This window comes from Wasmannia auropunctata, unplaced genomic scaffold (assembly GCF_000956235.1).
Source record: "Wasmannia auropunctata unplaced genomic scaffold, wasmannia.A_1.0 LD323660.1, whole genome shotgun sequence".
Classification (NCBI taxonomy): Eukaryota; Metazoa; Arthropoda; class Insecta; order Hymenoptera; family Formicidae; genus Wasmannia; species Wasmannia auropunctata.
The window spans coordinates 48,681-66,878 of record NW_012039230.1 but is presented as its reverse complement, the minus strand read 5'-3'; the positions used below and the strand labels follow the sequence as shown (position 1 = coordinate 66,878).

The 18,198-nt window shown below is 35.3% G+C and overlaps 2 protein-coding genes across 2 annotated transcripts in view; one reads left to right on the top strand and one right to left on the bottom strand.

Annotated features, from left to right (window-relative positions):
* Positions 1-2,140: 2,140 nt before the first annotated feature.
* LOC105460359 lies at positions 2,141-6,950 on the top strand. The gene is made up of 4 exons (XM_011706804.1): positions 2,141-2,335; positions 3,090-3,195; positions 3,291-3,488; positions 3,616-6,950. The coding sequence occupies exons 2-4, from the start codon at positions 3,097-3,099 to the stop codon at positions 5,278-5,280; spliced, it is 1,962 nt and encodes a 653-aa protein (XP_011705106.1). The 5' UTR covers positions 2,141-2,335; positions 3,090-3,096; the 3' UTR covers positions 5,281-6,950.
* A 6,256-nt stretch (positions 6,951-13,206) lies between these two features.
* Positions 13,207-18,198, bottom strand: part of LOC105460358 (UPF0676 protein C1494.01-like) — a 22,077-nt gene continuing 17,085 nt past the window's right edge. The window contains exons 3-6 of the mRNA XM_011706803.1: positions 15,532-15,647; positions 15,023-15,167; positions 14,580-14,762; positions 13,207-14,064 (exon numbers count right to left, since the gene is read on the bottom strand). Coding sequence (XP_011705105.1) covers positions 13,717-14,064; positions 14,580-14,762; positions 15,023-15,167; positions 15,532-15,647 — 792 coding nt within the window. The 3' untranslated portion in view covers positions 13,207-13,716. The remainder of the gene's footprint in view (positions 14,065-14,579; positions 14,763-15,022; positions 15,168-15,531; positions 15,648-18,198) is intronic.

Sequence of the window (18,198 nt, the reverse complement as noted above, 5' to 3'; positions counted from 1 at the left end):
CTCTCTCTCTCTCTCTCTCTCTCTCTCTCTCTCTCTCTCTCTCTCTCTCTCTCTCGCTCGCTCGCTCGCTCGCTCGCTCGCGCGCGCGCACACACAACACACACTACTGTGCAAGAGTCAATCGCTTGTGTTCGTTCACACGGCAATCTGAGCAGCGTGAACGTTGCCGCAATAGTTGCAGCGATATAAAATAAGATGCACCAGTTACGCGAATTCAGACAAATGAGCTAAAATACACCGCCGTTGAAGAAAGGCAACGTCACACCTGCTGACCACAACACAGATTGCACAGCACGTCACATTGGCGATAAAAGAATTATATAATACATATAGTGATTAGCGATATGCATAAACTGCATACATCGCGAACAACAAGCAACGACCACGATCTAATTTCGACTGCCGCGGACTGCGCATGACATCTGTCGACGAACGCGTTCATCTAGTATATATTATTAAGGCGATGCTGGCAGGTCGGCCGGCTGAACTCGCACGAGGTCGATAAAACAGACTTTTCAATTTCACCAGTGGTATGTATGTATGTATGTACGTACACACAGGGACAATAGTGCCTACATATTTGAAGTTGCATACGTATCTAAAGAGACCAATGAGCAGCCAGCATAAAGTCGCCATATTGATTCACATAAGATTCTCATTTGTCTAGCCGCCTTAAGGCGGGAGCACAGGCTTTTGCATAACGCTGCATATAACGCATAAAACATAAGGTATAAGAAAATCAACCAATCAAAGTTTTTCATTTCATACTCTGATTGGTTGATTCTTTTATGCCTTACGTCATATGCAGCGTTATGTAAAAGCCTGTGCTCCCGCCTTTAGTCTCAAAACACAATAGATGTAGTAAGCCTTAAGCCGTACGAAATTGACCAATCATAATCCATTATTCTCTTCAAATTCAACTGCAATTGGTCCGTTTCTTACGGTTTAAAGGTCCATCTACAGTGAGCATAGTAAGTCGTGAGCCGTAAGAAATTGGCCAATCACAGTCGAATACGAGAAGAATAATCGACTATGATTGGCCAATTTTGTATGGCTTACGACTTACTACTCTCATTGTAGATAGACCTTAAGGCTTACTACGGCTGCGTTCGCTTTGGCGCTTACCGCACTCACATCATTTCATCCTTGTTGTTCATTAAATGTTAAACAAAAACAAAGATGCTAATTATAAACGCCGTAGCGCCAAACGAACGTAGTCTACATTTAAAGCCTTATGTCCACGATATTAGAAATCGGTCCAAGTTCTCAGACCAAGAATTGTGTAGCCAATCAACTTGCAGCTTTTACGGAAAAGCAGCAATTTTATGGGCTATATCTTTCTCAATTCGAAAAATTGATCCAATTTCTAGTATTGCGGACACAGGGCTTTAGGCTTGTTCTTTATTGCTGAACTGAGTTCAGCAACACCGACGAGATACTCTTAAAGACCGATACCCTTACGGGACTTAGCGTGGCAGGTTTAGTAATTGCTAAAATTGAAGCAATTAGTCAATAATATAACATTAATTTTATGATTTATTAATAGATCAATGTTTTTTAGACATGTACATTGTAATTCATATGTATATATTATATCTTGCAAATAGTTAATTTTATTTAAAACTGCATTTTTATAGTTACCACACGAGCTTGATTATCCAGAGAGATGATAAAACAGTTGGAAAAAAAATGTAATTTTGCGGCAATATATTTGATATTATAGCATTATAAGTATTCATACTTATTTATAAAGCTACTTATTTATATAATAAAAATTATGATCTTAATAATGTATTATTCAGATAAATCGCAAATTTATGTCAAAAGTTGATAACAACGACACTCTGCAATTACCTCCGGGCCCACCGGGCCCATTTGCTGGCACGAAAATTTGCCCAGGGCTGTCGGTCTTTAAGAGTATCTCGTCGGTGTTAGCAATAAAGAACAGCAAGTTCAGAGTTTATACCTTTCTTCTTCCAATGTGGAAAGAGAAAGATAAACCGTAAACTAGTGCAGCCAGTTTAGCTGTAAAGAACAGGCCTATTGTGTAATCGGAACTTAAATGTCCGCGCATGAGGCGCGCGCATGCGGGCCGCGGCGCATGCCATATTGAAACAACGGGTGACGAAAGTTCGTGTGGCGGTCGTGGCTACTGGCGAGGGCGTGAGGTGTCGATCGGGCGGGCGCCGTGCGCCGTGCAGTCCCCGGGAAGATAATAAACAAAAGGAACAATGGTTCGTCTGCCTTGAAACAATTTCCCCTCCTCGGGAATGTTTCGCGTTGAGTTTACGGCCGCTTGAGATTGTTTTCTCGCGAGTGAAACACTGTCATCGAGGTGAGTTCCTACGAGAAGAGACGCTACGTGCCGTACCCTTCTTCCCCTCCGCCGCGTCTCGGCGACTCCGACGCGGTTTTTGACAGGTTATGTTACAGGGGGCACATGTAACCTTGACCGTGCCTTTTGAAACGACCTCGATCCAACCGAGAGATCTGAGCTCGCGGAATCGCCCCCTTTTCCCTCATGTGTTACATAATTGCTCGTCGATTCGTTTCGCGAGAGCCGCGCGGCGTAGCGATCGCGATCACCACGAGGTTTTGCGCGGCCGCATCTGTCATAACATGCGCGAGTCTGACCTTCCGCCGCGCCATGTTGGTAGCGAAGTGTTTTCAATTTAATAACTCTTATCCTTCTGAGACTCCTCGCGCACGCGGTACTATAAATTATTAGAACGATCGCGAGAGACAAGAGTTCTCAGGTATTCCAGAGATTTTCGATAGCTCGATCTTCGTAACAGGCTTGTATAAATTTGAAAATAGTTTCGAAAACCAGTCGCTCATTTTTACTCCCCCTACACGTTGCTTTGAAGATCTACAAAACTCCGATCTGTACAGCAGATCGTGTCTGCTTAGACGAGTTTGAAAGGCAAGCCGATTGCTGTTTCCTTATCTGTTGTAAACGCACTAACAGTTGTAAACCTAAACCCGATACTCGTACAAAAAACAAGAATATATACATTTTGAGCATTTTGATAGCATAGATTGAATGACACGTGTGGGATTCTTGCTATTGAATCGAATTAACTTTTCAGTTGCAAAATGACAGAAACTAGTGTACCCAGAATGAAATCACGCAATGGAGCGCGACTCTTTAAGAATCCACCACAGCCGCACATGTGTATACAGGATTTTATACAGGTATTGTGATAACAGTAGCGTTACTCCAAGAATCGTTGATTACATAACTTATAGGAATCAATGGCATGAGTATTATATAAATGTTAATGATGTAGGGCACTACTGCTCCGTGTTATGTAAACGTACTGTCTTGGGACAAAATTGCAATGCCACGTAGACCTTCACTGCCTGTGCCACTTTATGGTGGTATGAGATTACCACCGCCTCGCACAAAGACGGAGGCCATAGTGTTTGCTGTAATGGCCAATCCGGAAGTCCTAAGAATGAGCGGCAAGAACGCTCAGGATATAAAGGTAAATAAAATCTTCTTAAAGATTCTTGTAGAGTTTCTTTACTAACAAATATCTTCCTTGTTATTAATTTTCGAAATCAGCACAATGTAGTGTCTATAATTTTTATTGTAATTATTGTGTTCTACAGAAGCGTACGAGCTTTATCGAGTTACTATTAGACTTCATAGAGGCGATGAATGCAGGGATAGTCTTTAATCGTAATTACACGATACTGAAAGATCGAGACATCACGGGCGAGCTGAAGGAGGTCTGGAATGCAGTGCTGGCCATACGCGACAACGAGCAACGTCCGCCGCAGCAGGAAACTTGGATTGATGTTCAACCTCCGATATCGCAATTTCCTCAGTATCCCGAACAGCAGCAGCAACAAGAGTACATACCACAACCGCCGCAGTATCACTCGAGTGTCGCCTATGGCAGAACTATTAACAACGAAAATATGCATATGCATGAGGGCTACGGGCATCAGCCTCAGAGCTCAGTAATTTCCAAGAACGAGTCTATCTTCATATCTGGACATATCGTGACGCAATACTCCTCCAACAACGATCATCGAATTGCCTTCGATCTCTACAATTATCGCGAGCGCGGCAGGGATAGTCAAGTTGTGCAGAATATTATTGCGGCACAGCACCAATTTCAACCGAGGCAAACGTGGCCGCAGTATGTGAATACGAAGTATATGCATCCAAATTCAAATCTGCCATATGGACCAGCAAATACCACTGCGGCTATTAATCCTCCGAAGCCTTTTCAGCCATACACTACTTATCAGCAGCAGCAACAACAACAACAACAGCCAATACCGTCACCACCGCCGCCGCCGCCGCACATGGATAATGCAATGCACATTGATATTCATAGGATGCAATCACAACCACAACAGTCACAAATACACTTCAATCACGTACAGTTGCAGTATGCTGAGCAATCTGGGCCATTTAATGTACAAAACAATGCGCATAGAGCAAATAGACCGCATATGGGAGTAGCTCAGAAAAACAATTCTACTAAGAGACAGGCAAATTCACCGACGCACACTTCTTGTACAAATTGCCAAAGTAAGGAAGATCAATCTTTCGCAAAGCCGAAGAGTCCCGTTAAAGTTCTTCAAAGAGAAATGCCAACGGAGCGCCAAGATACAACTAATCATGCAGAGAGCAATAAAGCTCCAGTAGAAAAAACAGAGGAATCGAAAATTATCCCGGTGACAGATTTAGACGAGGATCTGAAAAAGAGCGATGAACTTGTGGTTGAATATATGTATCTGAAGAAAGAAGATGTCTGTAGTCCAGAATTCGTAGCGCATACCGTCGGTGAAGCGCCGTCGTGTGAGGAAAAGAATTTTGTAAAACTAGAATCCAATAAAATATCTTTGATGGAAAGTAAAGAGACGGAAGTGCCAGCTACACAACAATTGACTGTACAGAAGAATGCCAATAAGTTTGTCAGAGGTAATGCACGAATACGAAGAGCGCCAACGACCAAAGATGATAAGTATAACTCTTCGGAGAGTCCGAAACGCTCACAGCCGACGATGAACAGCATTATCAAAAGTGTATTCAAGATAAACCCAGGCGCAGATCATTCCTCTGGAGAGGAATCGTCCAGTAAAAAAAAGGCGAATGGCCAAACAAGGTCGACTAATGGCAAAGCGATGTGTGGAAACGAGGAACAACAGGAATATACGATACTGAAGAAGGAGGCTCAAGAAGAGATGGTGAGCGAGATCGCTCAATTATCCATTCAAGACTGCAAGGACGCGACTGAAGTCGCTCCCGTACTCTCGTGATAGCCAGGTCTACAGCTGCTGCCCAGCTGTGTCGTCACGCGACCAAGGGCTTTGATGTAAATAGATAGAACTTTATTCAATAGAAAGAAGTCATGAAGAAACAAAAGGCATCGCGCCTCGCGGACAGAAAGGAAAGAAGGGGAAGGAGATACATTTTTGACGATTACAGTTCAGACACTTATGAAACACTTCCGAGTTCTTCTGAATCGATATGTCTTTAAGACAGCTTTGATTAGCATCGCGCAAATATCTAACGAACATTATTTGTGATTTTATGATTGTTACAGTGCAGTGCTTGTCAAATTCTTTGATATTTGAAGGCATTATTTACCGAAGACACTTCGATAGTCGATATTTTAATTGTTAATGATCCACAACTGCCTCATGCAATTTTTTTGTGTATTGAAAAGTTTATACTTTTTGAGCATTCGCAATAAATTCCAAATCCAAGATAAGCAAGATAGCAAAGTGGATCGTTAAGGATTAATCAGTAGGCTGTGAAAATTGTTGCGAATGTGATCATAGATCGAGTAACGGTACTACGTGTGTAATGTCAAAAAATATTTATCAGCTTTAGTCGACTATGGAAATGTCAAGAAACTTATTCGCGATCGAAGCTAGATACCTACAATTTGAGTTTACGTACAGTTTGATTTATCAGTTTTCATGCAATGGTCTTACTTAGAGATCATTTTCTCGAATGTCGTTTTAAATAATAGTTTCAGTATCTCTTATAATTCTCATTTCACTGTACCTGTAATTACGAAGTTATGAAGTTATTACTAAGTTCCGAAATGTCGGGCTTTTATTGCAGTGAAATTTATTAAATTTTTCTTTATTTAGATTAATTGATGTAATATGATAAATCTAATTCTTTTTACTCTATATTTTGTAAAAAAAATAAGAATTTTTTAATGAAATATTATGATAATTTGTTAAATGTTGAAATTCTCTCTGATTTTGAATAAGTATATAGAATATATACATATACATATATATATATATATATATATATATTCACTCTGAAAATAAGTATAAATAGGATTTGATTGTTGTTTTTACCCATTACGGCGACGAATGTGATCGCTTAAGAACACGAATTCACGCTTGTTAATCGAGATCCGTCTACCTAGTAATCAATCTGCTTCCAATATTTCGCGGCAAATGAGGTCTGATAAACAAAGGTAATGTTAAATAATTTTTAAGTGTACGAAAATTCTGAACGCTGCCTAATTGTTTCTACGCACAAAAATGAATTGAAATTCATCTTGGATTGAACTGACAATGAGTATCAAAGTTGGATAAAAATGGCGGTATGTCTCCAAACGTTGTTAAATATTGTGTGATCGTGTGATGGTCCGGATGTCTTTAAATTATCGAAGATTCATTAAAGCATTATTCAGTGTAGTGATTGACATACGCGAGATCGGTGATATTCAGCACATTTTGTTAGATAAATTGATGGATTGTGCAAGTCAGATAATAACTACAAGATTTGCTTTATAATTGAAATGTATGAACCTACGTTTTGCCCAGCTTCATTAGGTATACAGCGGTATTGTCTATAATTAAGAAGAATTGGTGGGTTTAAGCCGGAATAGTATGTAATTATTGCAAGGTAAACGTTACTGTAGAAGAAAGAAGCATTTCATTATAGAATGTAAAACTGATCATCTCGTATTATTTACAAAGTAATCGGAGAATTTCTACTAAAATTTTTCATAACAAAATTTTCACATTATAAGTACGATAACAATCCAACCGCACTCAGTTCAAACATTCCGTAAAATTTTAATAGAAATGTTTATAATGACATAATTTAAATAGTCAATTTCAATTTTAATATAATTTTGCTTCAGTAATTGTTGAAAAAAATATTACATTGGAGCGAAATCATTTTTTAGCATCATTAATAATGAAAAATATTCTATGGTTTGATTATGTGTTTGAAAAGATGGTTACGATTTATATTTTAAAGGATATGTTATTGTAGTTTGTTATGCAAAGTATGTTTTTAAATTTTGAAATAAATAATGCAAATCCCAAAAACGATTAGGAATTTGGAAGTTATACATATAACAATTAAAGTAATACGTATAACAATTATTATTAATTTGCAGTTTAAAAAATACAATCGTTCAAAGATTTATTATAGACGTGATACGAAAAAAAAGAAAAATTAAAAAAAATTAAATATAAATAACTTTTTGCGCAAAGTACATTATTTATTAATCAGATAGTCAATGCTTGTCCAGGAAAATGCTTGTTTGTTGATTTCGAGGAAAAACTAACGCAGCTGGATTGCTTGGATTATTACTGTATGTATAATGTGAACGAGATCTAAAGCCTCTCTTTTTTTAAAATGTTCAGTTAGTAAGTCGTTCTTTTAATATCTTATCATTAGGTAGTCTTGATATCCAATTACAATAATACAAATAATAAATATATATACGTTGTTTTATATTTATTATATTAAATATAATGCATGTAAAACATCGTACATAAATTCAAATTTTATATATATGTATATACATATTTGTACATATAAAATATGTATATGTACGTTTAACAAGAAAGTGTGTACTAAAAATTTTGATATTTTGATTGTTTAATTCGGCAAATTTAACAATTGAAAAGAATTAAACGACGACTCACTAATGTATGTATGTGTGCGTGTGTGTGTAATAATCAATAATTGGCTGTCTCCTGAACCGATCTCAACGAAATCGGTTTTATCAAAAGTATATTTTTGTACTTCGTAATGTAACAGCTTCTTGACTTAGAACAGAATAATTTAGAAAATCGCAAAAATTGTTCCCCAAAACTAAGTATTATTTTTTTATGAACAAAAAAGAGGAATGTGTTGAATAATCACAAGATCGTTACTGCGTATAGAATTAAATGCTATAGCTTATTTTCATTTTTTGTTTATACTGTAAATATTATCTGAGACGTGGAATTATTTTTTTATTATCTTTAATAAAAAGGTTGGTAAATTATAAGTATTCAAATAAATGAGCACTTTCTTTTATTGCGTTCTTATTAGAAAAACATAAAGATTATATTATAAAAGTTATTTCTTGTAATGAAGTAAAAGTAACTGGAAGAACGCGCTTCAAATGTAAGCCGCCAAAATTAATATAAGAATATCTATAAATCTTCAAAAACGGCATTTTTATAGGAGAAAAACATCTTTAGCTATTTCGCTGTTTTTCTAACATTCTGGGTATATCTACCAATAGTTTTAAGAGATCCCGATTTGGACTACTACAGGGAGAGACTCTTTGCAACTATTTAAATTTGCGAGTTGTACTTCATCGTGATCCCATGTCCGCATGCTTCGATATTTTAGAATACTTGTGAGTTGTGTTCAAACCGAAAAGAATCACTCTCCTCTTGAATTTTATTCCCGAACATTTAATAACGTTTGTTCAGCGCATTCGAAGTCCTTAATAACATTAAGAGAGAGAGAGAGAGATGTCAGCTCGCGAGTAGTTATTTGTTTACGTACAATCGCATGGAAAGGACCAATTTGCAGAAAAAGATGAAAGAGAGAGAGAGAAAGAGAGAGACACAGTACAATTATAAACGTGGAAAAGAGAAGATAAAATAAATGTGCGTCGCATATAAAATGTGATGATGCGAAAGTATCTCTGTTATTTTTGAAAATCGCGACTTTATGATGTATCAACTGAATTCTCCTAGAAATATGAGAAATATGTAGGAATAAGGCTGTGTAACCATCATTAGCAACATTATTTTGGGACTTGAGTCCCTTCTATGATGTAGACAATTGTTATATTAAGTACATTTATATAAAAGCAACGACTTATTTGAACTGCATCGCGGCATGCAAATCGATATGTTTTTATCTGCGCAATTTTTACGTTTAAGAATGAGATTGCGAATAGCACGGGCTCGAGGAGAAAAACCGCTGATTTAGCGACGGTACAGCCTCAAATAATTTATAAGACACGATGGACTTTTTATTCTCTAGGATCAGCAAATGTAACGTCAAACTGAAACTCGCGCAAATTATAGTTTACTATAAATTAATATAAATAGCGATTTGCATTTTGTGAAATGCAGAGCTTCGTTGATGAAAGAAAAATGTTCTAAACAAATGAAGGAAGTTCAACCTCGCGTATGAAATTTATTACCGTGGCCGTAACGATAACACAGATTTCTATAGAATATCTTAAATCACTAGCTCCGAGAAATGAAATAAAGCCAAGTAACTCGAGAGAGGCGATAGCGAACATCAGTACCTAGTGATAGATTACATTCAAAAACGTCAAAAGTTTAACCAATATTATTAAATTCACACTACTTCATAAAATACTGTATGTGATTTATGAAGCACTGTATATGATTTATGATGTGACATAGGTAAACATAGTAACAAACTATAGCTACGTTAGCGATCTAGATATTCTATAGAAGTCTGTGTACAATAATGATTTCTAATCACAAATTCTGATCCTATTAATATATTTATCTGCGAGTAAAGTAGCCCTGTATCTTTTCTTTTTTTTATATATATTTGTTTCTTTTAAATCTCATTTGAAAAAATGGCGAATGGCGCCTAGTGCGCGTTGGCGAATGTTATTTATAAGTTTAAGATGAATTGAATTTATGTATTTTGCAAAATGTGCGGATCTTTATAATAACAATATTGAAATACCATGATTCTGAGTGCTTCTTTTAAGTCTTCGAAGAACAGCGTACTCGACGCTGATAAAAATTTTGCGCGCTAATGAAAATTAGACGTTTCACTCATACTTGTAAATGTGGCTTTCTCGCGTAATAAAAATTAATAAATTGTGTATATGATCAGAACTCTAGAAAGAGATTAGACACATTTAGAACTACGCGAGAATTATCATAGAATTAACAGAGCTGTCAGAGAATAAGTTAGCATTCCCATAAATACGATTTTCTGTGGGATAAAAATTATTAAAGTATTAAGAAAGTAACTTTTATGGCCAGAATTCTTTCTAAAACTCATATAGAACTATAAATCTTTCAAAATCCTACATAAATCTGCTATATAAAATTTCGCAGGACAAAATGAGACGTTACGTGAACTTGACGTCTCAATTTATATTGTACTTATGTGTGTTTTTTTTAATGGCTACAACTATTTGTTTAATCTATCAGGAACTATAGAACTATTGAAAACAGAGCCAGAATTCTCAATAATTAGTGAGTTTCCGCGAAATGATAAGCTATAGCTGCATACACACCCATAGTGCTTAAACATTATTAGTTAATGTTGTAAATTAAAAATATTGATTTTTTTTAAATAAATATAGCAACGATTTTTTTTAAGAGATTAAGGAAGATCATTGGCCACGTTCAGCAGTCTTGATCAGTAAGCGCTCACTGATCTGCTTTGTCTGCTGAACATGGTCATTGTCTATCATAATCTTTTAATTTTCGTATCTTTTATTTCGTTTTTACGATTAAATTATATATATGTATGTATTATATAACTAAAGTTTTGTTAAAATTTCGTTAATCTTTAATTTTCATCCTAAATATTAAAAATTTATGAGTCAAATATATTAGTATAGATCAATATACATGTATTAATTAGAAATATTTTTTATATATTAGAATATTTTTTACTTATAAAAAAATAATTATAAATATCTGTGTAATGAGTACATACGAATTTATGGACTAGCTTATATTGCAGAATATGTAAGTTTTTTTTCAGTGGAAGAAAAAATTTTTTTCGTAATCTTGGATTTCCAATTTTCGCAAAAACATTAAGATGATATAGCATTAATAGAGAAGGAAGTAAATGAGAAAATGTAGGAATTTTCTTTAAGTCTTTAAAGAAATAGTAAATGGGATTTATTAATTCTTGCATGGAAAAATCGATGATTTTATAAGAGAACATAAAACGATCGCCATGATGGGAACGGAATATATGTATAAGTTAGGAAAGAGAAAAAAACACAAAAGAAGAGAAGTGAGAAGAAGAGTAAGTTATACGAACTACTGAAGACTTATTTGTTTTATCGATTAAACACAATAATTTTTGCGTAAAGATTTCTACGTATTATTTTAATAGATTTGAAAATCCAGAATTAAAGTATATGCATTAGTACGTGTCGAACGCTTGTAATTTAAAATAAAAAAAATTTTTTATAATTCAGATCTTTACCATTTCTTAGTTCTATGCAGCGACTAGAATTGTTAACAAGATGTGCTTGATGTAAAAGCTATGCAATTCGACTAATGAAACTACAATAATTAAACTAATAGATTACATGAAAAAACAACATTTAGTAGAATTAGATTTAGATTTAATATTCGAGAAATTTTGCACGAAATTTGTTACGATGTATGTGCGATATTGACATGGTATTAAATATAAACACATTACTACACATCAATGTCGCACGCATATATGCACAAATCATCGATAAAATAGCGATGCCGATCGAGAAGCTCGGACGTTTTTCTAGCATTGCCGTAAAGAAAAGATTATTAAGAATTTGATTAATAAAACATTGAAGGAATGCTTAAAGGAATTTAAAAAAATATAGAATAAATTTAGATAGGAAGCATAAGAGAAATATTTTTGTTAAAATTATACATGTAGAAATTTATGGACAGATTAAAAGAAAAAAGAATTGAGATCAAGTGTAAGTTAATTGAGAAAGAAATATAAAGATTCAAAAGGAAATAGTTTAATAGAATGCAGAAACGTAGATATGAAAGAAAGATAGGAATTTATATACAAAGGTTTCCAAATGTATAGAAAGCAACTAATAATCGCGAGATTTATATAAATCCATATATTTATATAAATCGTGCTAAATAATTTAAATGACGTTTGTCTAAACACAACCTAAGTTAATCAAGACTTGAAAAAAAAATCTCATGTATATATAGCTATTACAATACAAAATTAGAAAAAAGGTTTTTTAAAAAAGGTAAATTTTACAAAGAGATCAGAAAAATAACTAGTCTACGCGTTCGAGCTCGAAAAAAAATTGCTGTATCAAATTAAAAGAGTAAAATTATAGTTGAATGTGTCAAGTTTAAAATAAAATTCAAGTGATACTATTTTTAATTTTTTAAGAATTAAACCTAATAATAATAAAACAATTCTATATTTAATCCAAATAAGAAAAAAATACTATATAAATATTGGTCCTGAAATGCTTTATTAAAAAGTTATAGTAAAAATATTAAATCTGCGGGAAACAATTTTTCATCTAAGTTTGCATTTAAAATTGCTGTCCGCATGTTAACATAAGTTGTTCTTACATAACTTATGTTAATATATAAGTTTTATGTAATATTGAAATGCAATTTATCACTGACTGAGCTATATTTACGAGGAGCAGCGTTATCGATTTTCTTAACAATCGTGGCATATAAAAATCCATATGCTGTTTCAGAAATAACAGAAACAATTTTTAACATCAGTTTAATTGTAATATATGAGTGGTAATATATAAATTCTTTTATAGAAAAATTGTTTCTTGTAGATTTCTAAATATTTTTGTTACAACTTTTTAGTAAAAGTTTTAGGACCTACTTCCTGTAGATTTCTAGATATTTTTATTACAACTTTCTAGTAAGGTACTTTAGGATCTATGTTTATATAATATTTTTTTTCTTACAGGAAATCCTCTATACCGATAAAAAAAATACTTGACTAATTAACTAAAACTGAAAATTCTGAAAAAGAAATGAAATGTTCCATTTACTTATCAAGTACAATGTGGATCAAGATCAATATGGAATGCGATTTGAAATTCGAAGATCCCACAGTAACTTTCAAAGTCGGGGACGTTTTATTTTGTTACCAGACGTATCAGAAACCGCAGGAAATTGACTGGGATCCCGGATTCTAAATGGTTTTAAAGATTGCAAGGTTAAATGAAGCAAAACAATCATCTATTCTCTTCACTCGAGTTAGTTATTTGGTTCAGTAATAACAGAAATTTTTAAATTAAGTACAAATTTATTTATTATATTGCCTGAGAATCGTAATCTTCTTTTACATTCTTCTGTTACCTTTCTTTAACATTCAGTTGCATAATTTTGCTTCGTGAAGATACTGATTCTTGAACGAAAATCGTGAAATTAAGACATCCAAGCTATGTCATTAAGATTTATCAGAATTAAAAATATCGACAACTTATCCTTCCTGTGTTCGTTTACCTTAAATGGAATGGATATTCTATGTAACATTTTTTAAGCATATATTTTTTGTAATATATATCGAGCAATGTACAGCAAAATATAATTGGTCAACACTAAAACACGTAGCTTGTGTTAATCTTAATTTCACTGTCCGTAAAATCGATCTCTTTCGAATTTCCGTGAAATTTTATTTCTTTGCTCCATATAAAGACTTATTTTCCAGGTCCATTGTGGATCCTGATGGAATATTCAGCATGCAACACATTAGGACGCGTAAGTCTCGCGAAAACGACGTTGAAGGTGCTGATATGCTGTAAGGACGCTACGCTTCTTTTTCTGGAGGCGGCAAGGAGTTGTTTCTTGGTTGGCTATAGTGATCTTTGTATCTAATGGGTCGATGGGAATATTGTCGTCTGGATGCACGAAGAAAGCGATGGAATGACGGCCGCGGCCGCAGTGTTCCGGCATAACGACGCGATGTCTGAGTGCTGGAAGCTGCTCGTTGGTCCAGTGTCCCAGTAACTCGCCAGTATTCACCAATATAGCACCTGGGAGATGACCCACTCTAGCCCATCTTTCGCCAGTTTGCATTTCAAGGCCACCCTCGCAGTCCTGAAATTATTTGATTATCTTATAGAAATTATATAATTAATAATCATTCGTAATTAGTAGCGATCTGTGCATATGTGTATTGTATAATAATATAACGTTACTTTTATATTGACTTGACATTCAATCTTAGCTTACACGATACACTACGTTACTTCTGTTTTAATGTTTAATAGTAATTATTAGTTTAATAGTAATAATTCATTATGTTTTAATTCCTCCCTAACACCTTTTCTGTACGCTTTTAAATACCTTCACGTTTTATTTAATAACGGTTAGAGTCGCTTATCGTAAAACGATTGCGCGCCGTATTGCGCGAATGAACGTACCAAGATATCTCTGTATCAAAATTCCGTCGAAATTGTAAAGATACGTAAAATTTATGATGCGTTACGTGCTCAAAGCGTCGTGAAACGGATTTTCTAGGAAATTATTTATGATCTTGTAGCCTTCTAATGGATGAACTACACCAGACAGTAAGTTTCAAGGCGCGTAATGTAATGCCGCAATCTGCATACCTGTGCCAACAAAGTGAAAGTGCCATAGTCACAATGGGCGCCGCATCGGGTCAGTCCTTGTATCGGTGTACCGAGTGGCGGGTAGTAGAGGAGACGCAGGGTGGACGCGTTACCAGGGCGGAGTATATGCGCGTGCTTGGACAGCAGGAAGTCGTGGGACTGTTCCAAACCCACGGACAGAGCCTGCAGCCGAATCAAGTTTGTAACGTTTATTAGATTCTACATGAAGACTAGACCGTTCTCATTGATTAATGAAGTCGCTGTGAATTGCAATTCAAAGATCAAACACACGACAAGACCCTTCTCGGGAAACTCTAATCTCGAAAGAATTAAAATGATAACGTTAGAGCGAAGATGTTTGCAGAAAGAGATAAAATAATCAAGAAAATCCAGGAATTAAATTCATAAACGGAAATGAAATTAAACAAATCCGGAATTATTACGGTAAGAAGCATGGTGGCCAGTTGCTTGAAATCGCGTGTCAATTCGTCCACCGCTGATCTAAATCCATGAACCTCATCTTCCGGCAGGGTTCGTCCACATCCGGTCACGTTGAAAGCGTGGCGAAGTTCCATTTCGTCCGAAAATCTAATCATGTAGGAAAATAAATTTAATTTAAATAAAACGCCGATAAAAATTTATAAGACAACACGCAAATTCCATAAATTAAAAAAAAATACGTGCACAAAAACTAATTATTTAAAGTATAAATATTCATGCATTAAAAAAAAATAATTTGCCTCTATAAGCAACATATAATTATGTAATAATGCAGATCAACTTTATTAGAATTTATTTTCAGAATATAAATCGCAAATGTTCGAGTACTATATGCTGTATCATTATCGAGTTACAAATCGCAATTGGTTAATAAAAGAGATTAAATTCATTAAATTGAATTGCGGCGAAATGAATTACGGGAACAATTTGAGAATGCAATTTTCCAACTTACTTCTCCGTGCCTGGTTTAACATAGCCGTGATTATCCGGCGAAACGCGTTCGTATTTTGCTCGCGTTTCATCTGGTAGCTCGCAAAATGCGTCTAGAGCTCTGTAAGCTGCCTTCATCTGCAAACATAAATACATAAATGACATACTTAATACTGGAAGATAGTGATTAATTACAGTCGAACCTCGATAACTTGAATCTCAAGGGAAGAGCTTTCTCTTTAAGTTATAAAGTTTTCGTCTTATCGAAATTTGAGTAAAAGAGAGATAACATATGAAAATTCGACTTACGGAGGCTTTGTACGATAGTTTATCATTTTCCGATTATATTGGCTTTTAAAGGACAAAAATTCAATATTTGATAGCTAGTGAATTATTTATTGCGTACATACAATAAATGTAATCATAAAACAAATACCAGGCTATTACTCATGTTACAATCAACTTTGAAATATAAAGGCAGCGACAATAGAAGATTTATAGAAGTGAACTTCGACTTGTATAGAGATCTGGCTTTAAATTCGAGTTGTTCGCAGAGATAAAATAATACGTCTAAATATCGGACAAATAATTCGATTTTATTTCGATTTATAGAGGTTTTTCGCACTGGAGCGGAAGAGAATGAACAAAATTTTCATCTTATAAAGGTTTTCAAGTTGTCGAGTTGAGAGAGGTTCAAGTTATCGAGATTCGACTATATTTATTTTGTACTTTTAGTACTCAAAATTAAAAGCAAATTCGATTGCGCACTCAGCGCACATTAAGACACTGTTGTATACATTGCTCTAATCTCAATGTATTATAAAAGTGAAAGATAAAATGCATATATTTTACCAAATAGTACAATAATACAATAATACACACATATTTATTCGATTTGTGTGGTTTTAATGTGCACTAATTGCGCACTAGCAACTGAATTCGCTAAAAGTAATATTAAATTGGATTTCTATAAAGATTCGACGCCGTTATAGGTGTGAACAAGATGCGACGGAAAAATAAGAATAGATATTTACGCGATGAGAAAGTCCACTTTTGATGAAAATTATTGTTCTCGGGAACAATAATTTTTCCTGAGTATTCGGAGATTCGCGTATCTTCTGTATCTCGACAACTATAATCGCGTCTTTCAGATTTCGCATTACGCTCTTTCGAGTAACGTGCGTAATGCGGAGGTATACATTGCCATGATATTCCGGTTACATTCGGTAATAAGCAGTTTCGCGAATGGCAAATCGGATATCTTTGACCGATAAGTCCAATTGAGGACGAATTTTAAAGAAGAAAAAAAAAGAGAAAGATGAAAGCAAAGTAAGGAATTAGTGTTTTCACAAAGAGAACGTCAGCGCGAGCCACAGTTTTGCGACATCGCTCCTACATCGCAATTGTGCAAACAATCGCTCTCGAATAAATCGTCGAGGAAACGATACGCTCGTGAGCGGTTTATGCGTTTTCTTTTTACAATTTTCCGCACGAGTGATCTCATTTTTAATTCAAACTTAGCAATTCAAATTGCTCGCGAATAAATCGCGTCGAGCTTTGGCGGAGATTTCTTTCGATCTCAATCGCGCACCTTTACATTCTTTTTTTTTCCTTTGCAATATTAAATACACGCGACGGCACATTAAACGTCACAGCACAGTTGGGTAAGGTTTCATAACACGCTGACGTTCGCGGCACTCGCGCGATCTTCGATTCCCCGAATGACAGATAAGATCGAGAAAGTAATGTCACGGAGTACCTATCGGTGACCAAGAACAGAAAGTGATTCACGCGCTGACGCGCGGGTCATATGTCACGCGGCTATACGGGCGGCACCTCTCCACGGAAGATGATCGGGCACGATGTTTATTCTGGTATTATCGATGGCGTAATATCGCATATGCGTTCATTACATAATGCGAGAAAAGATGTGGCGGCAGCGACGGAGGAAAAACCCCGAGGATTATCGCTCCTAATTCCGTTCGCCGGAATAACAATTGCATTGTTGCATGTTTGCGCGCACTTATCCGCGAGCTATTTCAATAACTGGAAATGGAAACCAATACGGACGGAACACAAAGTGCACCGTCTGTTCCTGCAGCATATTCTGCCGCGTATTACCTACTGTCGTCGTCGCTTCACGGTCTGTGACTCGATCGCGAGATCTGTCACAGTAAAAAATGATCGAAGACACGCGATGATTTTTCTTTTTGTAAACTTTGAAATCTGGAGCACTACAATGGCTTCGAATTTGGTAAACGTTGGTAAACAGTAATCAGCTCAATCGAGATACAAGCCGACGGTTAATCTCGTAAATATCGGCTTTCTACGTATCTAGAAAAAGTATCAAGGAAGAGAAAGAGCGATTCGCGGGCTTACGTTAATTCCGACATTAATTCCGATAATATATACTGACTGATAACACGAAAAATCAAATGTGTTGGACAAAGAGCACGCCTGTTAAATTTAATGACTCGCGTCAGCCTCATCCGATATATTTGTCTTAAGTGATAAGCGATTATTCGCATTTTAATGAATCTTCTGGCTATATCGTTCATTAATGTATGAGGGTCAAATCGAGATTTTGATTCGTTCAGACGATACTTTATACAAAAGTTTCCTTGAGAAATCGTCTTATCTTCCTGTAGTGATGTATTAGCGGCACGTCTGCACGTTTTTTTTTTTTTTT

Coding starts and splice junctions, on each gene's coding strand:
- LOC105460359 (XM_011706804.1), top strand. CDS start 3,097: ATGACAGAAACTAGTGTACCCAGAATGAAATCACGCAATGGAGCGCGA. Junction 3,196..3,290: donor GTATACAGGATTTTATACAG/GTATTGTGATAA, acceptor TTAATGATGTAG/GGCACTACTGCTCCGTGTTA. Junction 3,489..3,615: donor AGAACGCTCAGGATATAAAG/GTAAATAAAATC, acceptor TGTGTTCTACAG/AAGCGTACGAGCTTTATCGA.